At 40.7% G+C, this 16,211-nt stretch overlaps 2 protein-coding genes across 3 annotated transcripts in view; one reads left to right on the top strand and one right to left on the bottom strand.

The window, feature by feature from the left end:
* Positions 1 to 701: 701 nt before the first annotated feature.
* Positions 702 to 9,487, bottom strand: LOC145498386 (tartrate-resistant acid phosphatase type 5-like). 2 transcript variants are annotated; one of them, XM_081478314.1, is made up of 5 exons: positions 8,826 to 9,487; positions 7,406 to 7,627; positions 6,984 to 7,073; positions 5,929 to 6,143; positions 702 to 2,487 (listed from the first exon to the last, which is right to left on the bottom strand). In XM_081478314.1, exons 1-5 carry the CDS (start codon positions 9,079 to 9,081, stop codon positions 2,227 to 2,229), a joined length of 1,044 nt encoding a protein of 347 aa, XP_081334440.1. In that variant the 5' UTR covers positions 9,082 to 9,487; the 3' UTR covers positions 702 to 2,226. The 2 variants fall into 2 exon arrangements, with proteins under 2 accessions (XP_081334440.1, XP_081334441.1); XM_081478315.1 differs by lacking the exon at positions 702 to 2,487 and adding an exon at positions 4,063 to 5,142 and having other exon boundaries at positions 8,826 to 9,175.
* A 557-nt stretch (positions 9,488 to 10,044) lies between these two features.
* LOC145498338 (cytoplasmic dynein 2 heavy chain 1-like) overlaps positions 10,045 to 16,211 on the top strand; it is a 60,552-nt gene continuing 54,385 nt past the window's right edge. The window contains exons 1-6 of the mRNA XM_081478253.1: positions 10,045 to 10,811; positions 11,919 to 12,313; positions 14,223 to 14,474; positions 14,777 to 14,850; positions 15,418 to 15,589; positions 15,735 to 15,910. Of these exons, the coding sequence (XP_081334379.1) occupies positions 10,187 to 10,811; positions 11,919 to 12,313; positions 14,223 to 14,474; positions 14,777 to 14,850; positions 15,418 to 15,589; positions 15,735 to 15,910 (1,694 nt within the window). The 5' untranslated portion in view covers positions 10,045 to 10,186. The remainder of the gene's footprint in view (positions 10,812 to 11,918; positions 12,314 to 14,222; positions 14,475 to 14,776; positions 14,851 to 15,417; positions 15,590 to 15,734; positions 15,911 to 16,211) is intronic.

Genomic DNA, 16,211 nt, shown 5'->3' with positions numbered 1-16,211 from the left:
GCGATCCGTGTAATGTTTGCCGGCGCCAAATCTGTCAATCCGCCAATTTTTTCGTTCAAATCCGGGACCACATTGTTTGAAAACTTTTTATCGATTAAGTTTTGCTTTTGCTCTCTCTTCGATCCCGTTGGCTAGGGTACTCCTTCATATTACTAACGTCAGTATAGTTACTTTTTATTTTGACCGTTTATGGCCACCTATAATTATAGAGTTTGTATAGACCCTTTTTATGAATGGCTGCCGATACGCGATCCGTGTAATGTTTGCGCCAAATCTGTCAATGCGCCAATTTTTTCGTTCAAATCCGGGGCGACATTGTTTGAAAACTCTCTTCGATTAAGTTTTGCTTTTGCTCTCTCGTCGATCCCGTTGGCTAGGGTACTCCTTCATATTACTAACGTCAGTATAGTTACTTTTTATTCTGACCGTTTATGGCCAGCTATGATTATAGAGTTTGTATAGACCCTTTTTATGAATGGCTGCCGAGTTAAAATTCTTTTTGCTTGCCTAAATTAGCCTCTCTAACCTCGTTTGAGGGAAAAAAATTCTTTTTGAATTATCAACTTAATTTGAAAACGACGTTTAAAGTCAGGTTCATTTTCAGGATACTTACATCTGTGCAAGAGAATTTATAATTGGCAGCAATTTAGGAAAAGGGCTACTTGCAAATTTGTCAAGCCAGGGTAAAAACGAAAATTAAGATGTTTTATAAAAGAAATTCAATACATGCAGGCAAATAATATTTACGGAGAGATATTTTATCTAAGTTTACTATACTCTACATCTGTCTTCGGGTGTTTTTAAGTGATTTAGTTGTCTGAATGATGGGTATCTTTGGTTGTACCGTGGAGATGACATGGCATAATTCTTTTTAAAAATGTATCTTTCTTTCAATGTTCTTATCCATCTCTTGAAATAAGTGTAAGTTAATTAAGATTGAGAATTTGAAACCCTTCTAAAATGTTATGTGTGACAGGCCGGTCTCCAGGCCAGATCCAGGAATGAAGCTGGAATAATTTAGTCTCCAGCTTTTAAGAATCGCGCCTCGCACCCAGGTCAAAATTTCCGCGAATACCTCCCCCAGGGCAGACACTTTCTGGACTCTTTACGCCGTCTATGGGAGCAGATGTTGCGTGATTGGTCTAAACCCGTCACGTGCGCTTGACTGAATATGCCCAGCTAAAACTGGGGAATATCCGATTGTTATAATGCATCAAATATTTTTGCTCGCGAGCGATTGGTCTAAACGTGTCACGTGACCGAATATTCCTTAGCTAAAACTGGGTAAATATCCGACGATATTCCCCACTGTTTCAGAACTGCGCGTGTTGTGAAAAATATTTAAAGGATAATAAACACAATAACCTCCATTTGGCACGAAAATATGCTCGAATATTTGTGCTTGGGCATTATCTGTTCCTCAAGGCTCACAGTTATTCTCAAGCGATGCTCTTGGTAAACTGTTAACTATTCTCACTGCATACATAATTAGCGCTCGCGGAATTTGATTTAATCCGGTGGAGGAAGTTCTTTTCGCCCAACACTTCTCCCTTGGTACCGGTTGACGGTGCTACCCTGTTTCTCGCTGCATACCTTAGCTGCCACAGTAGTTACAACACCTCCCATAACTTAATTTACCGCGATGTGGTTATGGGCATGCAATGTAGATAAATTACGTACCTCGCTTCTCGGAATAGAAAATGTCCGCGGACAATTTCGCACCTAATGGAGGCTATTGTTTATATATTTGTTCTTAACGTAACACGGAGTGACAAAGAGGAACTTCAAATAGGCCATTTCGATATAAAATTCTAATTCGGCTCCGAGGCTTGGGGGAATAAAACAAAAGAAATCATATCGAGGTCGAGGGATGAATAATTGTTTTTTCTTTTTTCTTTTTTTTTTTTTTTTTTTATTCCCCCAAGCATCGGAGTCATAGTAGAATTTTTATATATCGAAAATGGCCTATTGAACCGAGGAAGTTTGGGAGAACTCGCTATGGAACCACTGGTCTGCACTTGTGTTCCCAAAACATTCTATAAACCGTTAGGAAACGCAGAAAATTTTGTGTATTTCTTAATTATCAAGTTATTTATTAGGTCGCATAACAATACACCATATTTCTAAGAAGTAAACATCTTTATAGCGTAACTCAGTCGTGTCTAGTCTTCAAGGCGTTGCTGTGTGATGCTAACGTGCAAATGATAGCTGGAAAGGAGACAAAATTCAGTTGGAGCTCGAGGCCACTGATGGACGAGGAGAAAGCTGTGTTTTGTAAAGAGAAGTTCCATAGGAGTCCATCATTTCCACCGTCATGTTATTCACCGCGACGTGTACCACTGCAAATCCTCCAAATTTAAAGTATTCAGCCCAGAAAAACAGCGAACTGCCTTCAGGTACTTTATCTTTGTTGCTTGTGTCTTTACTTACTATGTCACCTGCTCCAATGACGAAATATTCAACAGGAGAGTTCGGCTCTTTCAAGTGCTGTACAGGTTACGATCGAGGAAAACAAACAAAAGTAAGAGGGTGCACTCAGTGACGTCATGTGACGACATACTACAAAAGACCTAAGATTCCGTCCACACTATGACGGAGAAATTTGAAAACGGTGTTTTGAAAATGATTCAAATGTTTTGCGTCCACACTACGCCGGAGGAATTTGAAAATGCTGACGACAGAAACGCTTGAGTGCACCTTTTGAGCATGCGCATAATATAGATCGTTTTCACAGTGCTGATAATCAGTCGCCTAGATAGCCAAAGTAAGTTCCAGATGTTTACACTATTTTCCGGCCGCCATATTGGTGTACCACGGAGGTACACCAACATGGCGTTTTCATACTGGGCTCTGTAAATATCGGCGAAACATTCCGACGAATATCTGAAGTTTGGGGAAACGCACAGGCCTGAAACTTGGAGAAGTGGCTTATTTAGTTATCTTCTATAACATCATAATTTCATAGCTTTTTCCACTAGATGGTTTTCGATTTTTTTATTGCGTGACAGTGAAAACGATCTATAGGTCTAATTTACCGCCCTCCCCCCCTCCCCTCAACCCACGCTGGCTACCCACGGCCGTCAGTTTGGATTTACGTTTAAGGAAGACTCCAGCAGAGAGACCACATGATTATCGTGACGTCATCGTTTTCGAAAAGCTCCGTTTTTAAAATGCTTGTCGTCCACACTAAAACACAAAGCAGGGGTTTTCAAATTCGGTCTGCATGAAGAGCGTTTCGAAAAGTTCCGTTTTCGGAGGACAATTTCTCCGGATTAGTGGGGACAGAAGGCCGAACTTTAGAAATAAAGCTTCGTTTTAAATATCTCTGGCGTAGTGTGGATGAGGCCTAAGTCTGATCCCAGGTTACTCTGGATGTAACTGGGTGCTGGCGAACTGTTATGGCAACCCAACAGAATGCTGGGGAAAAACCTGCTTTAGACTAGCTACTAACCCAGGGTAAGCAGTAATACTCTCGCGTCATGTTTCGAAAACAACGTCATAAACTTGTTGTGCTGTGTTGCGTGGCATTGTGTTACATTGCGCTTGTTGCATTGCGTTGTTTTGCGTTGTGTTGAATTGTTGTGTTGTGTTGTGTTGTGTTGTGTTGTGTTGTGTTGTGTTGCTTTGCGTTGTATTGTATTGTTGTGTTATGTTGCTGTTGTGTTGAAAACTGGAGTTATAGGTCTGTCAGTGTGGCCAAGCGATCTTCATATTTCATCTTACGTACAAAAAAACATCAATTGCCGATGAAATGTTCACACGTATCATATACAAAGGAAAATAATTCTTTTATATCGTGTGTGTAACAATAAAACGGTTTACGGAACATATACCCGACAGTTTTCCGAAAACTTTCTACTCCAATAGGCCCTTTGCAGGATCCGGTCACATGGTACTGAATTAATTACGCTGGGACGCAAGTTACACAGTGGGACTTCCAAAACAAAGGAAAGTCGGGCTGGACTGGTACGAGTTCCTTTGTTTTGGAAGTCCCACTGCGTAATTTGCGTCCCAGCGTAATTAATTCTGTGCCATGTGACCGGATCCTGCAAAGGGCCTATATCCTCAGGGTTTCAAGCATTACCAACAAATCGAGACTATAATCAGTTATTAGATTACGTAGGCATTTTCTCTGTGAACAAACAATGGATAAGATGCCTATATTTTTCATGTGATGTAACACCTCACATGTGGCTGTCAACAGACCACGTCTCTCGCTGTATTGCACAGTGAACTTCTATTGTGTTGTATTGTATTGTATTTCATTATATTGTGTTGTGTTGTTTTGTAATGTATTGTATTGTATTGTTTTGAACAAGGATAGACAATTTCTTGTAAAAATGTTCGTAGCTTCTTGAACCTGTTTATTAAGTCGTTACGCTTCAACCTCCTTCAAATTAACAAATCGACGTCAGTTCTTTTTATGCGTCTGTCCTCTTATTGATGATCATTTGCGTCATAACATTGTCAAAGGGGCTGTGGAAACTTTGACAATGTTATGACGAAATTTATCATCACTAAGAGGACAGACGCATTAAAAACTGACGTCGATTTCTTTTTTACAATGACAAGTCCCCCAAAATGGTCAAATGCCGGGAATAAATGAGGGGAAAAGACGCCGTAAACTTGCCGTAAACAAAGATAAGTGAATTTTATTTAAAATGACGCGAACATTGTCAATAACTTTTCTCGCTTTTTGATTGGCAACTTAAAAAAGTCCATAGAATCTCATTAGTAAAACGTTGACGGTTTGACAGCTGAAAGTTGAACTTGAAAGCTTGCATAAATTAAAATTTTATCCGTTTGTACTCTTATTGATGATAAAAATGAAGCAATCAGCGAGCGAGAAATTAGACAGTTATTGTAAAATTACAGCTTTACGTGGCGCTAACGAAGTGTCACTGACTGACGAGGATAGAGCATTCTTTTGTAAAGAGAAGTTCCATCACAATTCACCAGCTCTAACGTCATGTTACTCGCCTCGACGTGTACTACTGCAAATCCTCCACCTTTACTGGAGTCAGCCCAGAAAAACAGGGAGCTGCCTTCAGGTACTGCATTCTTGTGGTTTGTACTTGTGTCTATCTTGCCACTAGCTCCAATAACGAAATATTCAACAGAGGAGTTCTTCTCCTTCAAGTGCTATAGGTGGTCAGTCGTTCAGGGAAATGTCAAGCGTGTAAAAAGACACAAACATAGAGGTATCAGACCAGCTGGCAAAAGATATCGATGAGAGTGAGGTGAAGAAGTACAAGTGCATGGTTATGGTGACCGCGATGGTGGGGCTGGTAAGAGCGGTGTGGTGTGATGATGGTGATAGAGTTTTTGGCGTGAGGAAGAGGAAGAAGAGGAGGAGAGGAAGAGGAGGAAGAGGAGTAGGAAGAGGGAATAGGGGAGGGGGAAGAGAAGGAGGAGGAGGGAGGTGGAGGAGCAGGAGTACGAAGAAGAAGCTCGTTAGCCAGGAAAAAGAATGACAAGAACAGATAAAAAAACTGAGACGCGCTGTCACTCTCGACTCTGGTATGTTTAGTATGAAACGACTAGGAGTTTTTCTCCACCCTGGATGGGATGCTAGTCCAATGCAGGTTATCTTAGTTTGCGAGCAGTCATACACGCACGCGAGACGAGTCGAGCGAGACGTGTTGGTAAAGTGTGGAAAACTTTTCCTAATCGCAACACGCTCATGCTGCTTCGACTCTCGCGCGTGTCTTGCTCGTTGTGACCCCCAATTTAATGTCCTCTGGCAGCTAGGCTACGGGCTTCCTAACAGTTCGACTGTGCGCATTCACTAACGTGATTTTATTGAATGAAATCCAGTCAAGGCCAAGCAATGAGAACGCAGAAGTGTGCAACTGTTACAACACAATCTAAAAATCTTGAAAATACAATATTTAACGCTTCATTGTCACAACAAAAGAACTCACTCACCTGAAGATTGTGATCGTGTCCATTAATATAGGCTGTCACGTGATATTTCTGTAATAAGGGTCTCAGTCGGTCAACTAAACATTTAGTGGGACCATGCTCAGCAATGGACCACACTGGGTAATGGCCTCCCACAATCAGATAATGAGCTGTTGATGAACGAAGAGTCGACTCCAGCCAATCCCACTGCGCTTCGGCATCTTCAATTGACTCGGGCCCTAAAATTTGTTGTTTACACAATTCAATGAATAAAAGTTCTTCCTCGCGACGTCACGGGCGTCACCTATAAACACTTTTAATTTAGCACCAGTGGGGAAAAGCATGGCATAAGTATCTAATTTGGTTTACCAAAACAAAAAAAAACTTCTCAAAATCAAATTCAATATTATTTCCGGACCGTGTACAATAGATTTTAACACAAACAGGCGAGAAGTCGACCTCTTGTAAAAGCAAACTCGGTTAGATTTTGTCTAGTTGTAGGCTTATGCAGTCTTGCACCGTGGTGGGAGTTCTAGCAGGTATTTGGTCTTGTCCTAGCTTCTGTAGTCTGCCCACAGACAAAAATTGTTTGGCTAGAATCTTTCCCCGGCCCCACCCCGTTATGTTTTCGCGATATAACCCAATCACCGGGTTAATATTTCGCTAAGCTTACGATCTCGACGAACTCAAATAAAAAATAGAGGGTGTGTGGACAGATTTAGTCCTTCTGCAGATTGACAAACTTTTTCTATACAATGCACAGAATAAGCTCAACCTGATCGTTCTTATAAAGAAAGTGCTTATAATAACGACGTGTAAGCCGTTATTTACCAGTTTCCGGACAAGTGCACTTAATTTTATTCCATTTCGTCTCCTGTATGATTTGCAGGCCACAGAATTGCTCACGCCATTCAAATGCTCAGTCGAGTTATGTTCGGCAAATCCTCGCAGTAACCGAGGTGTTTCCGATTTTTATCGTCCGAGCATGCGTACAACGAGGACGATGAAAAGGATCATAATTTACTAAGCAACGTGGAAGATCACTCACCAAAGAAGCATCTAGAAAGTCGTTTACATACCTTCAGGCTGTGCATGTGATTGATCATGTCCTGAGTTACCACAAAGCAGCACCGTGTCTAAAAGAACCAACTGCAGTGTCTCATCAGAACCTTAAAGGGAAAGACAATCACAGTGACTGATTAATCGATTTATTACATCCAGTTTTAAATCAGTGGTTATCCTTGCAATCTGATTGGCTCTCAGCAGTGCGATTTATTCATGGCTCCTGTGACCATGGCTTCCATTCACCAATCGCTGTTTTTTTGCTCTAAATTACATCTTTTTACCAACCAATGAGAGTGGAACTCTAAAACAAAACAAGCAATCAGATTTCAAAGCTTGATTAAGGTAATATTATTAATTAACTAATAAATAAATACATAAACAAATTAATTAATTAATATTCTTGCGGGTGAGGAGACGGTTAACAAACAGCACTTACCAGGAATCGTCCAAGACTTGGTGTAGTAAAAGTCTGGGAAATTCCAGCGCTTTGATTTGGAACTGTACGCGATCTGGGCTGATACGTTGCCACGGTGATCATGATTTCCGGCGCAAAAGTACCACGGGGTCATCAGGGATTTGGCGGTGAACACGCTTTCAAATGTTTCCTCAAACCTCTTGTCATCTACGTTTTTTACTCCACTCAAATAAAAGTTGTCACCTGAATTAAGTCAATCGGAAACGGTCTCATTACTTGTAGCAAGACCATATTTCTAACTGTAACCTATTGCCACTATTTGGGCAGATGACCATTATTTGTTAGCTTGAAGTTACTTAAGCAATAGACCACTTTATGGTTTATAGGCTGATAAACCACGCGGGATGTTGAAAGAACACGGGAAGAATTCGTAAATCACGAGCCGCAGGCGAATGATTTACGAATTCTTCTCGTGTTCTCTCAACATCCCAAGTGGTTTATCAGCCTATAAACCATAAAAACTTGTGGTCTATTGCTTTTATACAATAATTCAGAAGACACGCGAAATTTCCATGAGTTTACTGGCACAATAAACCATAGCTAAATGACCAATCAGAACGTGCGCATTCATTTAATTATTATATAAAGTCAAATGTATGAAACAATACCTCAATGTAGTGACCCCGCGCGCGACACCGCGAGTATGAACGCGCGTGAGCGAGTTGTAGACTTCTAGCATAATAAGATGTCATCACGCGGATGTACATGTAGAATGCGAAATTAAGCAGATATCGTTTGATCTTATTCTATCCCTTTGTGAGTGGTTCGACCACGGTAAAGCTCAGTATTACCCAAACCCAATCTGGGCTGATTTTAATCGGATTTTCCAGTAAGTTCGTCAAGCAAATTCGTCATAACGGGAATTTTTCGTTTACAACGAATCCCCGTTTGTATCGAACACACTCTCCAACTCAGTTGGCACTACGTTCTAAAGGAGATCCACTTCGTGTCGGTATCAAAGGACTTCAAACAGAAACGATGAAAGACCCGGTGGGGGGTCCCTTATTAATTGTGAGCAGTTTGGGCCTAATGATGTTGTGTACATCGCTATTTTTCCTAACAAAAAATCGGGGAATTTGAAATCGTGCACTCATGTTGAAACAAAGTAAATGACAGAAGTCTGCAAGCAACTCATTCAATGTTCTCCTCTAACGTTTTCGCAAAAGGAAGCCATTTCTAGTTAACTTTGGTTACATAATAGAAACGCCGGAGTTCCAAAACAGGTTCTCTAAACGTGCTAAACGTCGCATATTTTTGTCTGAAATAGCGTCCCAACAAACTTTGAATCCGTGTGCAAAATTACCAACATCATTTGCCCATGGTACAGTTGTACTGAATTAATCTACAATATCTTCGAGGCAATGAAATCCATATTTCCTACCGAGAGCGACGGTAAATTGTGTTCCCAGTTGTTGTGCGATTTTCCCCATGCCTTTGCTGACGGCTGTCTCGTACGGGGTTGTATATGGCCAGATAGGTATTCCTCCCCAGTCACCTATTACAAGAAACCGCAGCTCGTCACCGCGAACTAAGGTAAGACTTAGAAGGAAAATAACCAGCTGAATCCGTGTACCGGCCATGATTACAAGTAACTGATTATTCTCGGTAAGCAGCAAAGAAGTTGAAGCCAAAACCATCACGTGAGGCTGAAACTGACACCGGAAACTCAAGGATCATGTGATGTATCATACGAGAAAGCGTGATTACACGCACAAAAACTCTCGAAAGCTCAACGATCAAATAGAAGACATAGAAGGCGTCTCGGGGAGGACGCACTCTTGTATTTGTTTCCAAACCTTATTGACAGGCAATTTCATCTAATCCTCACGGCTTCGCCGCTTTGCTAGAGTCTTCACCGCTAAAAAAAAGGGTAGCAGGAGGTTTCGAACCCAACTCGGTTGATATCTCGGTGACTCGAAACTCGTACGAGAGCCAAAACCTCCACAGTTCAAACAAAGTACTCGCATGCGAAATGTAGCCTGCGCCGCAGACGCTACCTAGCGAAATGCTGCCAGCTACGCAGACTACACCTTCACTTTTTCCATAAATTAATTTTCATTTCCATCTACTTTAGATTACGGACCAAGAAGAATTCTAAGTGTGGCGACTGCCATGAAAAGAAGAGAAAAGTTCCCAACCAAAGAAGTCTCCAATGTCGGTGTTGTGTTACGGTCACTTCATCACTTGAATCTCAAATTCCTAAACCAAACAAGCTGCGGGTGGCAACAGAGGTTACTCCTTGCCGGAAACGATATCAAAGAAAAGGAAAAGTTTCAATGACCTTCGATTGGCTTAGTACATGTATATTCCCCAAACAAATGAATGCGTTACAAAGCGTTGCGTGACGACGCATGAAACAGTTCCCCGCTGTTTTTCTTTACTTTCTGCTCTTATGTTGCGGCTTCTGAGCAGTTATATTTGTTTATTTTCTTGAACTTCTTCAGTTTTAATTTTTTGTTCCATTCTCAGCTTTTATTACTCGAGGTTTTCTACGTCAATTTAAATCGCATTCCGAAATCCGCATTTCACTACTTCACTCCAATGTAAATTTCCTACCTCAAAACCCTCGACTCAGTCTTCCGCGCAGAGAGAATTTTCCCTCCACAACCGAGGAAAATCGTCTTGGTTATTCGCATTTTCGATCTAAAGTTACTGTAAAAATGAACTGATTATTTCGAATAGAAGATTTTTCTGTGATTCAAAGTCCATCTAATATGGAACGTAACAGCTAGTCATTCAAACATGCCTTCTGGAGATGCCAGGAAAGACTTTGTCGTTGCAACCACCGGCAATTACTTTGGAATTCAAAGCTCCGACAGTGTTTTGAACGAAGTTTATTCTTCGAAGGAACTCAATATTTTCTTAGATGATGGAAATTCGCCAGTGTTAGCTGCAAAATATGACGTCCACCAAGGAAAGAAATCTATAAATTTGTCGAGTCATGTCGAGCCAAGTGACACGGCAGAGAAAGTGTTGGTCTTCTTCAAGCTTCAACCGGAGGCCATCACTCCGGACAATCTTCACCAAAACGTTTTCGTTTCGTCGATGCTTTCTTCGCCGGTAAACACCCTGTACCACTCTGTACAGAAAGTGTTTGCTCCATTATTGCTAAAGGATGAAAAGTGGAGCCGAAATTTCGACCCGAAACTACAGAGTCTGTTGAGCGAGCTCGAAGCCGGTTTGGGAAGTGTTGTGCGAAAACAAGACAGCTCTTCTTCGCGAGCAGCTAATGTGGGCGATGAAGATAATGTTGGCGGGATTTTGACTCCGCAAGACGAGTTTCAATATTGGTCGGACGCATCTGTGTCGGGTTATGATTTATCGGAGAGGGAAAGGGCATCTTTTTTTCAAGAAAGTTTTCAGAAAGGTAAGCGACTTGACGCAAATTATATTGACATGTAAGTTTGCTGATGTCGTCGTCCATAGCAACAAATGGAGAAAATAAATTTCCGCTTCGCAATACAAACAAAAAAACACTATTTCCAAACTGCTATTTTAATTGTTTTCTTCATTCTGGCTATGGAAATAATTTTTCTCGAGATTGGTAGCGATTGTTAGAAGCCACAAGTCTGATACAAATGTGATAAATTACGTGCAATGTACATGTACAGTATGACTCAGCATGGGCGCCATTTTTGAATGGTTTTTATATTGGAAGCTCCAAGGACATATTTAGTGATAAATTTATATGGGTTATTGACCAAGTGTGAGGACAAGATGGCTGGGTATTGGCCAAGTTCTCATACACATCTTGTACAAGCGAAAAAAGAGACAGAGGCCAATATCCAGCCATCTTGACCGAACAAGCTTGGTCAATAAAGGATTTATATTGGAAAAAGAACACTGTTTTCTCGCAGGATACAGTGGGTAATCCTGAGCAGGCAAGATGGTGCCATCTTGTCCACTCATATAGCCGATCACAGCATAGGATTTGGTTCATCCTGCGTGCTCACAGAACGAGCCATCCATGTACATGTAATAAGTTCTGTTTGTAATGGCAATTGGATTCAGTGAAAATACATTTGGGGTCATACAATGAGCATTGAATGCAATCAGGTGATTTCAAGGTGTAGGCGATTATACCCATAAAAGGGTTGTCAAAAGTAGCTGTCTGTCGGTGAACATCATCATCATTTTCGTCATGATCTTGGCTGGTTACTCTACAGCCCCCCCCCCCCCCCCGCCGTACTTGGTGTGGGAGGGGGGGAGGTACTCTGAAAAATTCTATACGGGGAGGCTCTGCCCCAAGGTCCAACTCATTACCCTTTTGTATACCATTTTGATAGAAAAGGTACCCCTTTTGAATAGATACCTTTAATTGAAAAAAGGTGCCCCTTTCACACATTTCCACTCACTCAGGACGGTGAGGGAATTCTTGAAGGTTAATCAAACCCAAGATGGAGTTGAGGGTTTGTATAACTGTCATGAATACTAAGTGCACTTTACTTTTTTACTGAAGAGACTTTATTTGCAGGAAATGTATCTCAAGATTTTTCTAATCTTGATGCACTGGATCTTGACGATGTCCTGGAACTTCTGGAGTCTACTCAAGATTCTCTTGACGAGATCTGGAAACAAGAGGATCATAAGCCATATCCTGAGGCACGCATGAAACACCTTTTAGATGTTATGGCTGGCGCTTTGGGTCGTTATGTCCAACGGAAGCTTGGTATGCTTGACATCTGGCTTGACTCATTCCAGCAAGTCAAGGATGCGATGCGCAAGGGCATAACTGTGTGTGAGAGATGGGTGTCGACCTGTGGTGAGACACTTACCTCGCAGTACTGGAAGAGGTTCCTCCAGCATCCCTGGAGGGGAGAGAAATTTGTTCCTGAAAACTTGTCACAACTTGCTGCAAGGCTTGAGGAGGTTAGCTACTGTACCTCTACATGCAATAGATCTACTGTATTCTTATCATAATTTAAATGCAAATGGCATCCTACATTGTATTTAAATTAAAATGATTGGTTTTAAGTAGAATCTTAGGACTTCTTGAAAACTTCTTATGCAGTTCTAAAATACAAACCTATTAAACTGTATTTGAAAGAGAAAACATTGATTAAACATCATTAGTACTTGTAGAATGCTTAAATCTGATTGGTTGTTAGTTCATCTTACTTGACAACTAATTATTTTAAAATTATATTAATGCAACCACTTTTTTGTTTGTAAGGTGTAAAAAACCGTGGACAATACTGTTGTTACATGCTAAACGTTGCTCATGTGGAGCAACTGAAAAAAATGGAAAAAAATTACATGAAAAAAGGTTCACTTGTCAAACAATGATTTATTAATACATTTTATTATATGGCTTTGGCTTGTGGCCGATATAACGCATGCTCTGATTGGTTAATTGTCACTGAATTGTAGGGCATTATTCTCCCGTAATGCCCACGGGCCGATTACGGATTATGCAAATTAGGAAGAGCCCGGTTCTGAAAATTCAAGCGCATTGAAGCGATGAAAGCCGATTAAAATCAGTACGAGAATATCAGTAGCTAAAAGTTTAGAGATATTTCTTTAATAAAATTTATATAGATGACTTACCAGTCGGTAACCTTGGCGGGCACTAGTGAAAAACAATCAAAGTTTGCCTAGTCTTGAGTAAAGCTAAAATCGCTAAGTAAAAAACACCATCAGCAGATCTGCCATGCATCCTGAGCAGAACACCACAAAGAAACTTATAAGTTATCATCTTAGTTACAGCAATTACCGAAGTATTGAACTCCGTCAAAGTTCTCGTCAAATAGATTCCCTCGCTTTGACACTAGCAAGTGTAAATCAGCTTCCAGGATCATCAGATGTAAACAATCGGGTGGTTTCTGTCGGTAGCAGTGTTTCTGATAACTGCAGACGTTCACAAGGCTTGAAATGTTCATCCATAAATCCCAGAATGAAGAAGGCGAAGATATGTTGTCGAAAGCGAATGCGAAGATCGAGTTAAGCTTATTTTGAGCAGTGCATTCTGAAGCATTAGTATTTTCTTTCACCGAAAGACGGTTGGTTTGGACAATTTTGAAGCACTTGCTGTCTTTTCTATATGCGTTGACGTTTCGCCCCAAAAGTCGGAAAAACTTCCGCATCAACTTGTGGTACCATGATACTAAAATACGTTTTTGAGGCTGTGACAGTGACTTTTCCGTAAAGAAATGAGTGTTTTTAACGGAATACGTAATAAAGTGGTGAAATTCACTGACTGTGTAGTTTTGCCCTAGGTTTGAGACGATGAATGAATCGGTAAACGCGCGCATCGCCGGATGTAAATTGGCGACTTCCGCTCGAATGATTTTTCTCTTTATTAATGAGCCATATAATAAACAGCTTAATAACCTTGACCGTTCGGTCGTTACGGGAAAATCTCAAACCTCGGCCTACCGTATTGACCTCGCTATCGCTTGGTCAATACGGCAAGGCCTCAGTTTGAGATTTTCCCGTAACGACCTCACTCTTGGTTATTAAGTAGTTAGTAATTATAGATGCTTTATTTTAAATAGTTGTGGAAAATAGTTAGTGGGAAGTCTAGAGTATTCTTTTTATTATTTAAATAATTATCATTTTTATTCTAAACATTTCACAACTGTGCCGTACTGTTCAAAAGCAAGTTACCACCTCGTACCTCATTTCAAGATGAGAATGCTGTCTTGCAATAGGAAAGTGTCGTCTTGCAACAGGGTGGTAACTTTTTTGAGCGGTACTGTATAGCGTACAGTGCATAAACATGCACAATTCTAAAAAGTTGCCACTGTCCTAACAAATTTCATTATATTGTTTCTTTTAGGTGCTGACTTTGAGAACAGTCCATGAACAACTGGTTCGCTTGCTGTCCACTTCAGAGAGACAGCAACTACGAACTTCAGAAGCCTTTGTTCCTTTCTCTGGACTAAATCCACTACATCAAAACCCCTACACTGAACCTCAGTGGAGAGCAGCTGTGACGCAGTATGAGAGAGGAATGGCTCCAGCTGAACAGAAAATAGCTGGAAAACTTCGACAGCAGCTCAGTGACTTGTCAGCAATGAAATCACATCAGGTAATAAATTAAAGCTTGTATCTACATATGAATGTAAATTATATTAGTACATGTAGTACCCTATTCCCAATAGGCAATCCTGGGTGTTCCACAAGTAAATTGTAACACTGAAGATGATTATATTGAGCAATAGAAAATAAAATTACATGCAGCTTCCCCTACCTGCCTTGAGAATTTGAAACTCCTTGGAAATCCACTCTGCTTCCAGTACATTGTAGGTCACTGTGCCCTCCAGCAAGCTCTCAAACTATATTGAAAATTCAATTTTTTGCCAAAACGAGTTGTGTCTGTTTTCTTTTTAGCTTTTGAGGGAATTTCAAAGATATAAAGAACTTGTCAAAAGGCCAAGCATACGCAAAGAGCTGGCTCCTGAAAGGTGAATAAGTTTTCGTTTGTTGTTGTACGGGTAAGTGTGAGCCTACATAAGGTCTAGGGGCCCATCAGACCACTACAGCTGTACTTACAGTACCACTCACAACTAATGTAATCTGACAGGGAACACGTTGGCAAAAGGGTACATGTACGTAACAGATACAGAACGGTTATAGAACAAATATTGAACAGATAGAGCCTGGGTACCAGAATGCGTACGACACGGCAATGGAACAAGTTTTGACAAGTGTTACATAACTTCTGGGTGGCACTTAACACCTGTATCTCTGGTATTTTCTTGGCACAAGGCAACTTGGAGTATTTCTTCTCATCTCTGGATGGAATACAAACTGGTTCCTTGCCAGGTTGTCCCCCAGCATTTAATTCACTGGTCCCCAATATACCCTGGATGAAAGGAGGTACCAGGTTTACAGTATTTGCGGATTACAATTATACCAGCTAATAACCCTTGTTGGGATCTTCTTTTTTCTAATTACATGAAGTCCTAATTCATGCAAAATACCTTTGTGCTTAGCAGGCACCAATTCCTTAATTTCCGTTTTCTTTTTAGGGAGACCTTGCTTGGTCAGTTGACAGTTTATGTAAAGAGTATCCGAGATGACTTCATTTCCAGGACTCAGAATTCCTACTCAGGTAATAAAGATGGAAGTGGCCCTCCTCAGGGACAGAACATGCCTGAGATTGTGAACAACATCGTTTGGGTCAGACAACTGGATTCTAAGGTATGTGTAGTTATAACCTTTTACTGCCTTTTTTCTGATATATTACTGGTTTCAGGTACATGTATACAGTATATGCTCTTTGTAATGAATTAACATTTAACAGTGTTACACATTTCAATCATGGACATGCAACTTGAAATCATAGGTAAAAGAAACTCTTAGCACTGCAGAGAGCCTCTTGGGAGACCTGGCAGGTTTCAAAGGGTTCAAGAGGGAAGCTTCAGAGCTGATTGAAGAGTTACGATCTTACTGTAAAGACCAGTTTGAGAGCTGGGTCAGTGAAATGATGACGGCTATTGATGATCCTAAACAGCCTCTCAGGTAAATCATTACTCTTCAAACAGACTTATTGTAAATGTTCTTCAAACAGTGTTACACATAATTCAAGATCTACATCCATTAGTAGTGTAATGATTAATCAAATTCTCTATTGAATCTTTGATTCCATGTTTCGATTTTGGTTCAATTTTTTTGCATACCTTTCGCAGGGTGCCCTCAGTGAGTTATTACATGTACCGTGTATTGTGAAATCAGAATCCAGAACTCTTTGAAATGTGTGTTTTTGATTGACGAGCAAAGACGTTTGCAGTTCGTGTGCCATTTTGTGTTGCTCGGTAAAAAT

This window comes from Orbicella franksi, chromosome 9, assembly GCF_964199315.1.
Source record: "Orbicella franksi chromosome 9, jaOrbFran1.1, whole genome shotgun sequence".
In the NCBI taxonomy this organism is placed as follows: domain Eukaryota; kingdom Metazoa; phylum Cnidaria; class Anthozoa; order Scleractinia; family Merulinidae; genus Orbicella; species Orbicella franksi.
The sequence above is the reverse complement of the archived record's forward strand: the minus strand, read 5'-3'. Positions and strand labels throughout refer to the sequence as shown.

Excerpts from the sequence above, each read along its gene's own strand:
- LOC145498386 (XM_081478314.1), bottom strand. The coding sequence starts at position 9,081 with ATGGTTTTGGCTTCAACTTCTTTGCTGCTTACCGAGAATAATCAGTTA. Across the intron at positions 7,628-8,825 it reads ACAATTTACCGTCGCTCTCG|GTGACAACTTTTATTTGAGT; the intron begins GTAGGAAATATG and ends GACTTAATTCAG. Across the intron at positions 2,488-5,928 it reads GACACGATCACAATCTTCAG|CACTTGAAAGAGCCGAACTC; the intron begins GTGAGTGAGTTC and ends TAACCTGTACAG.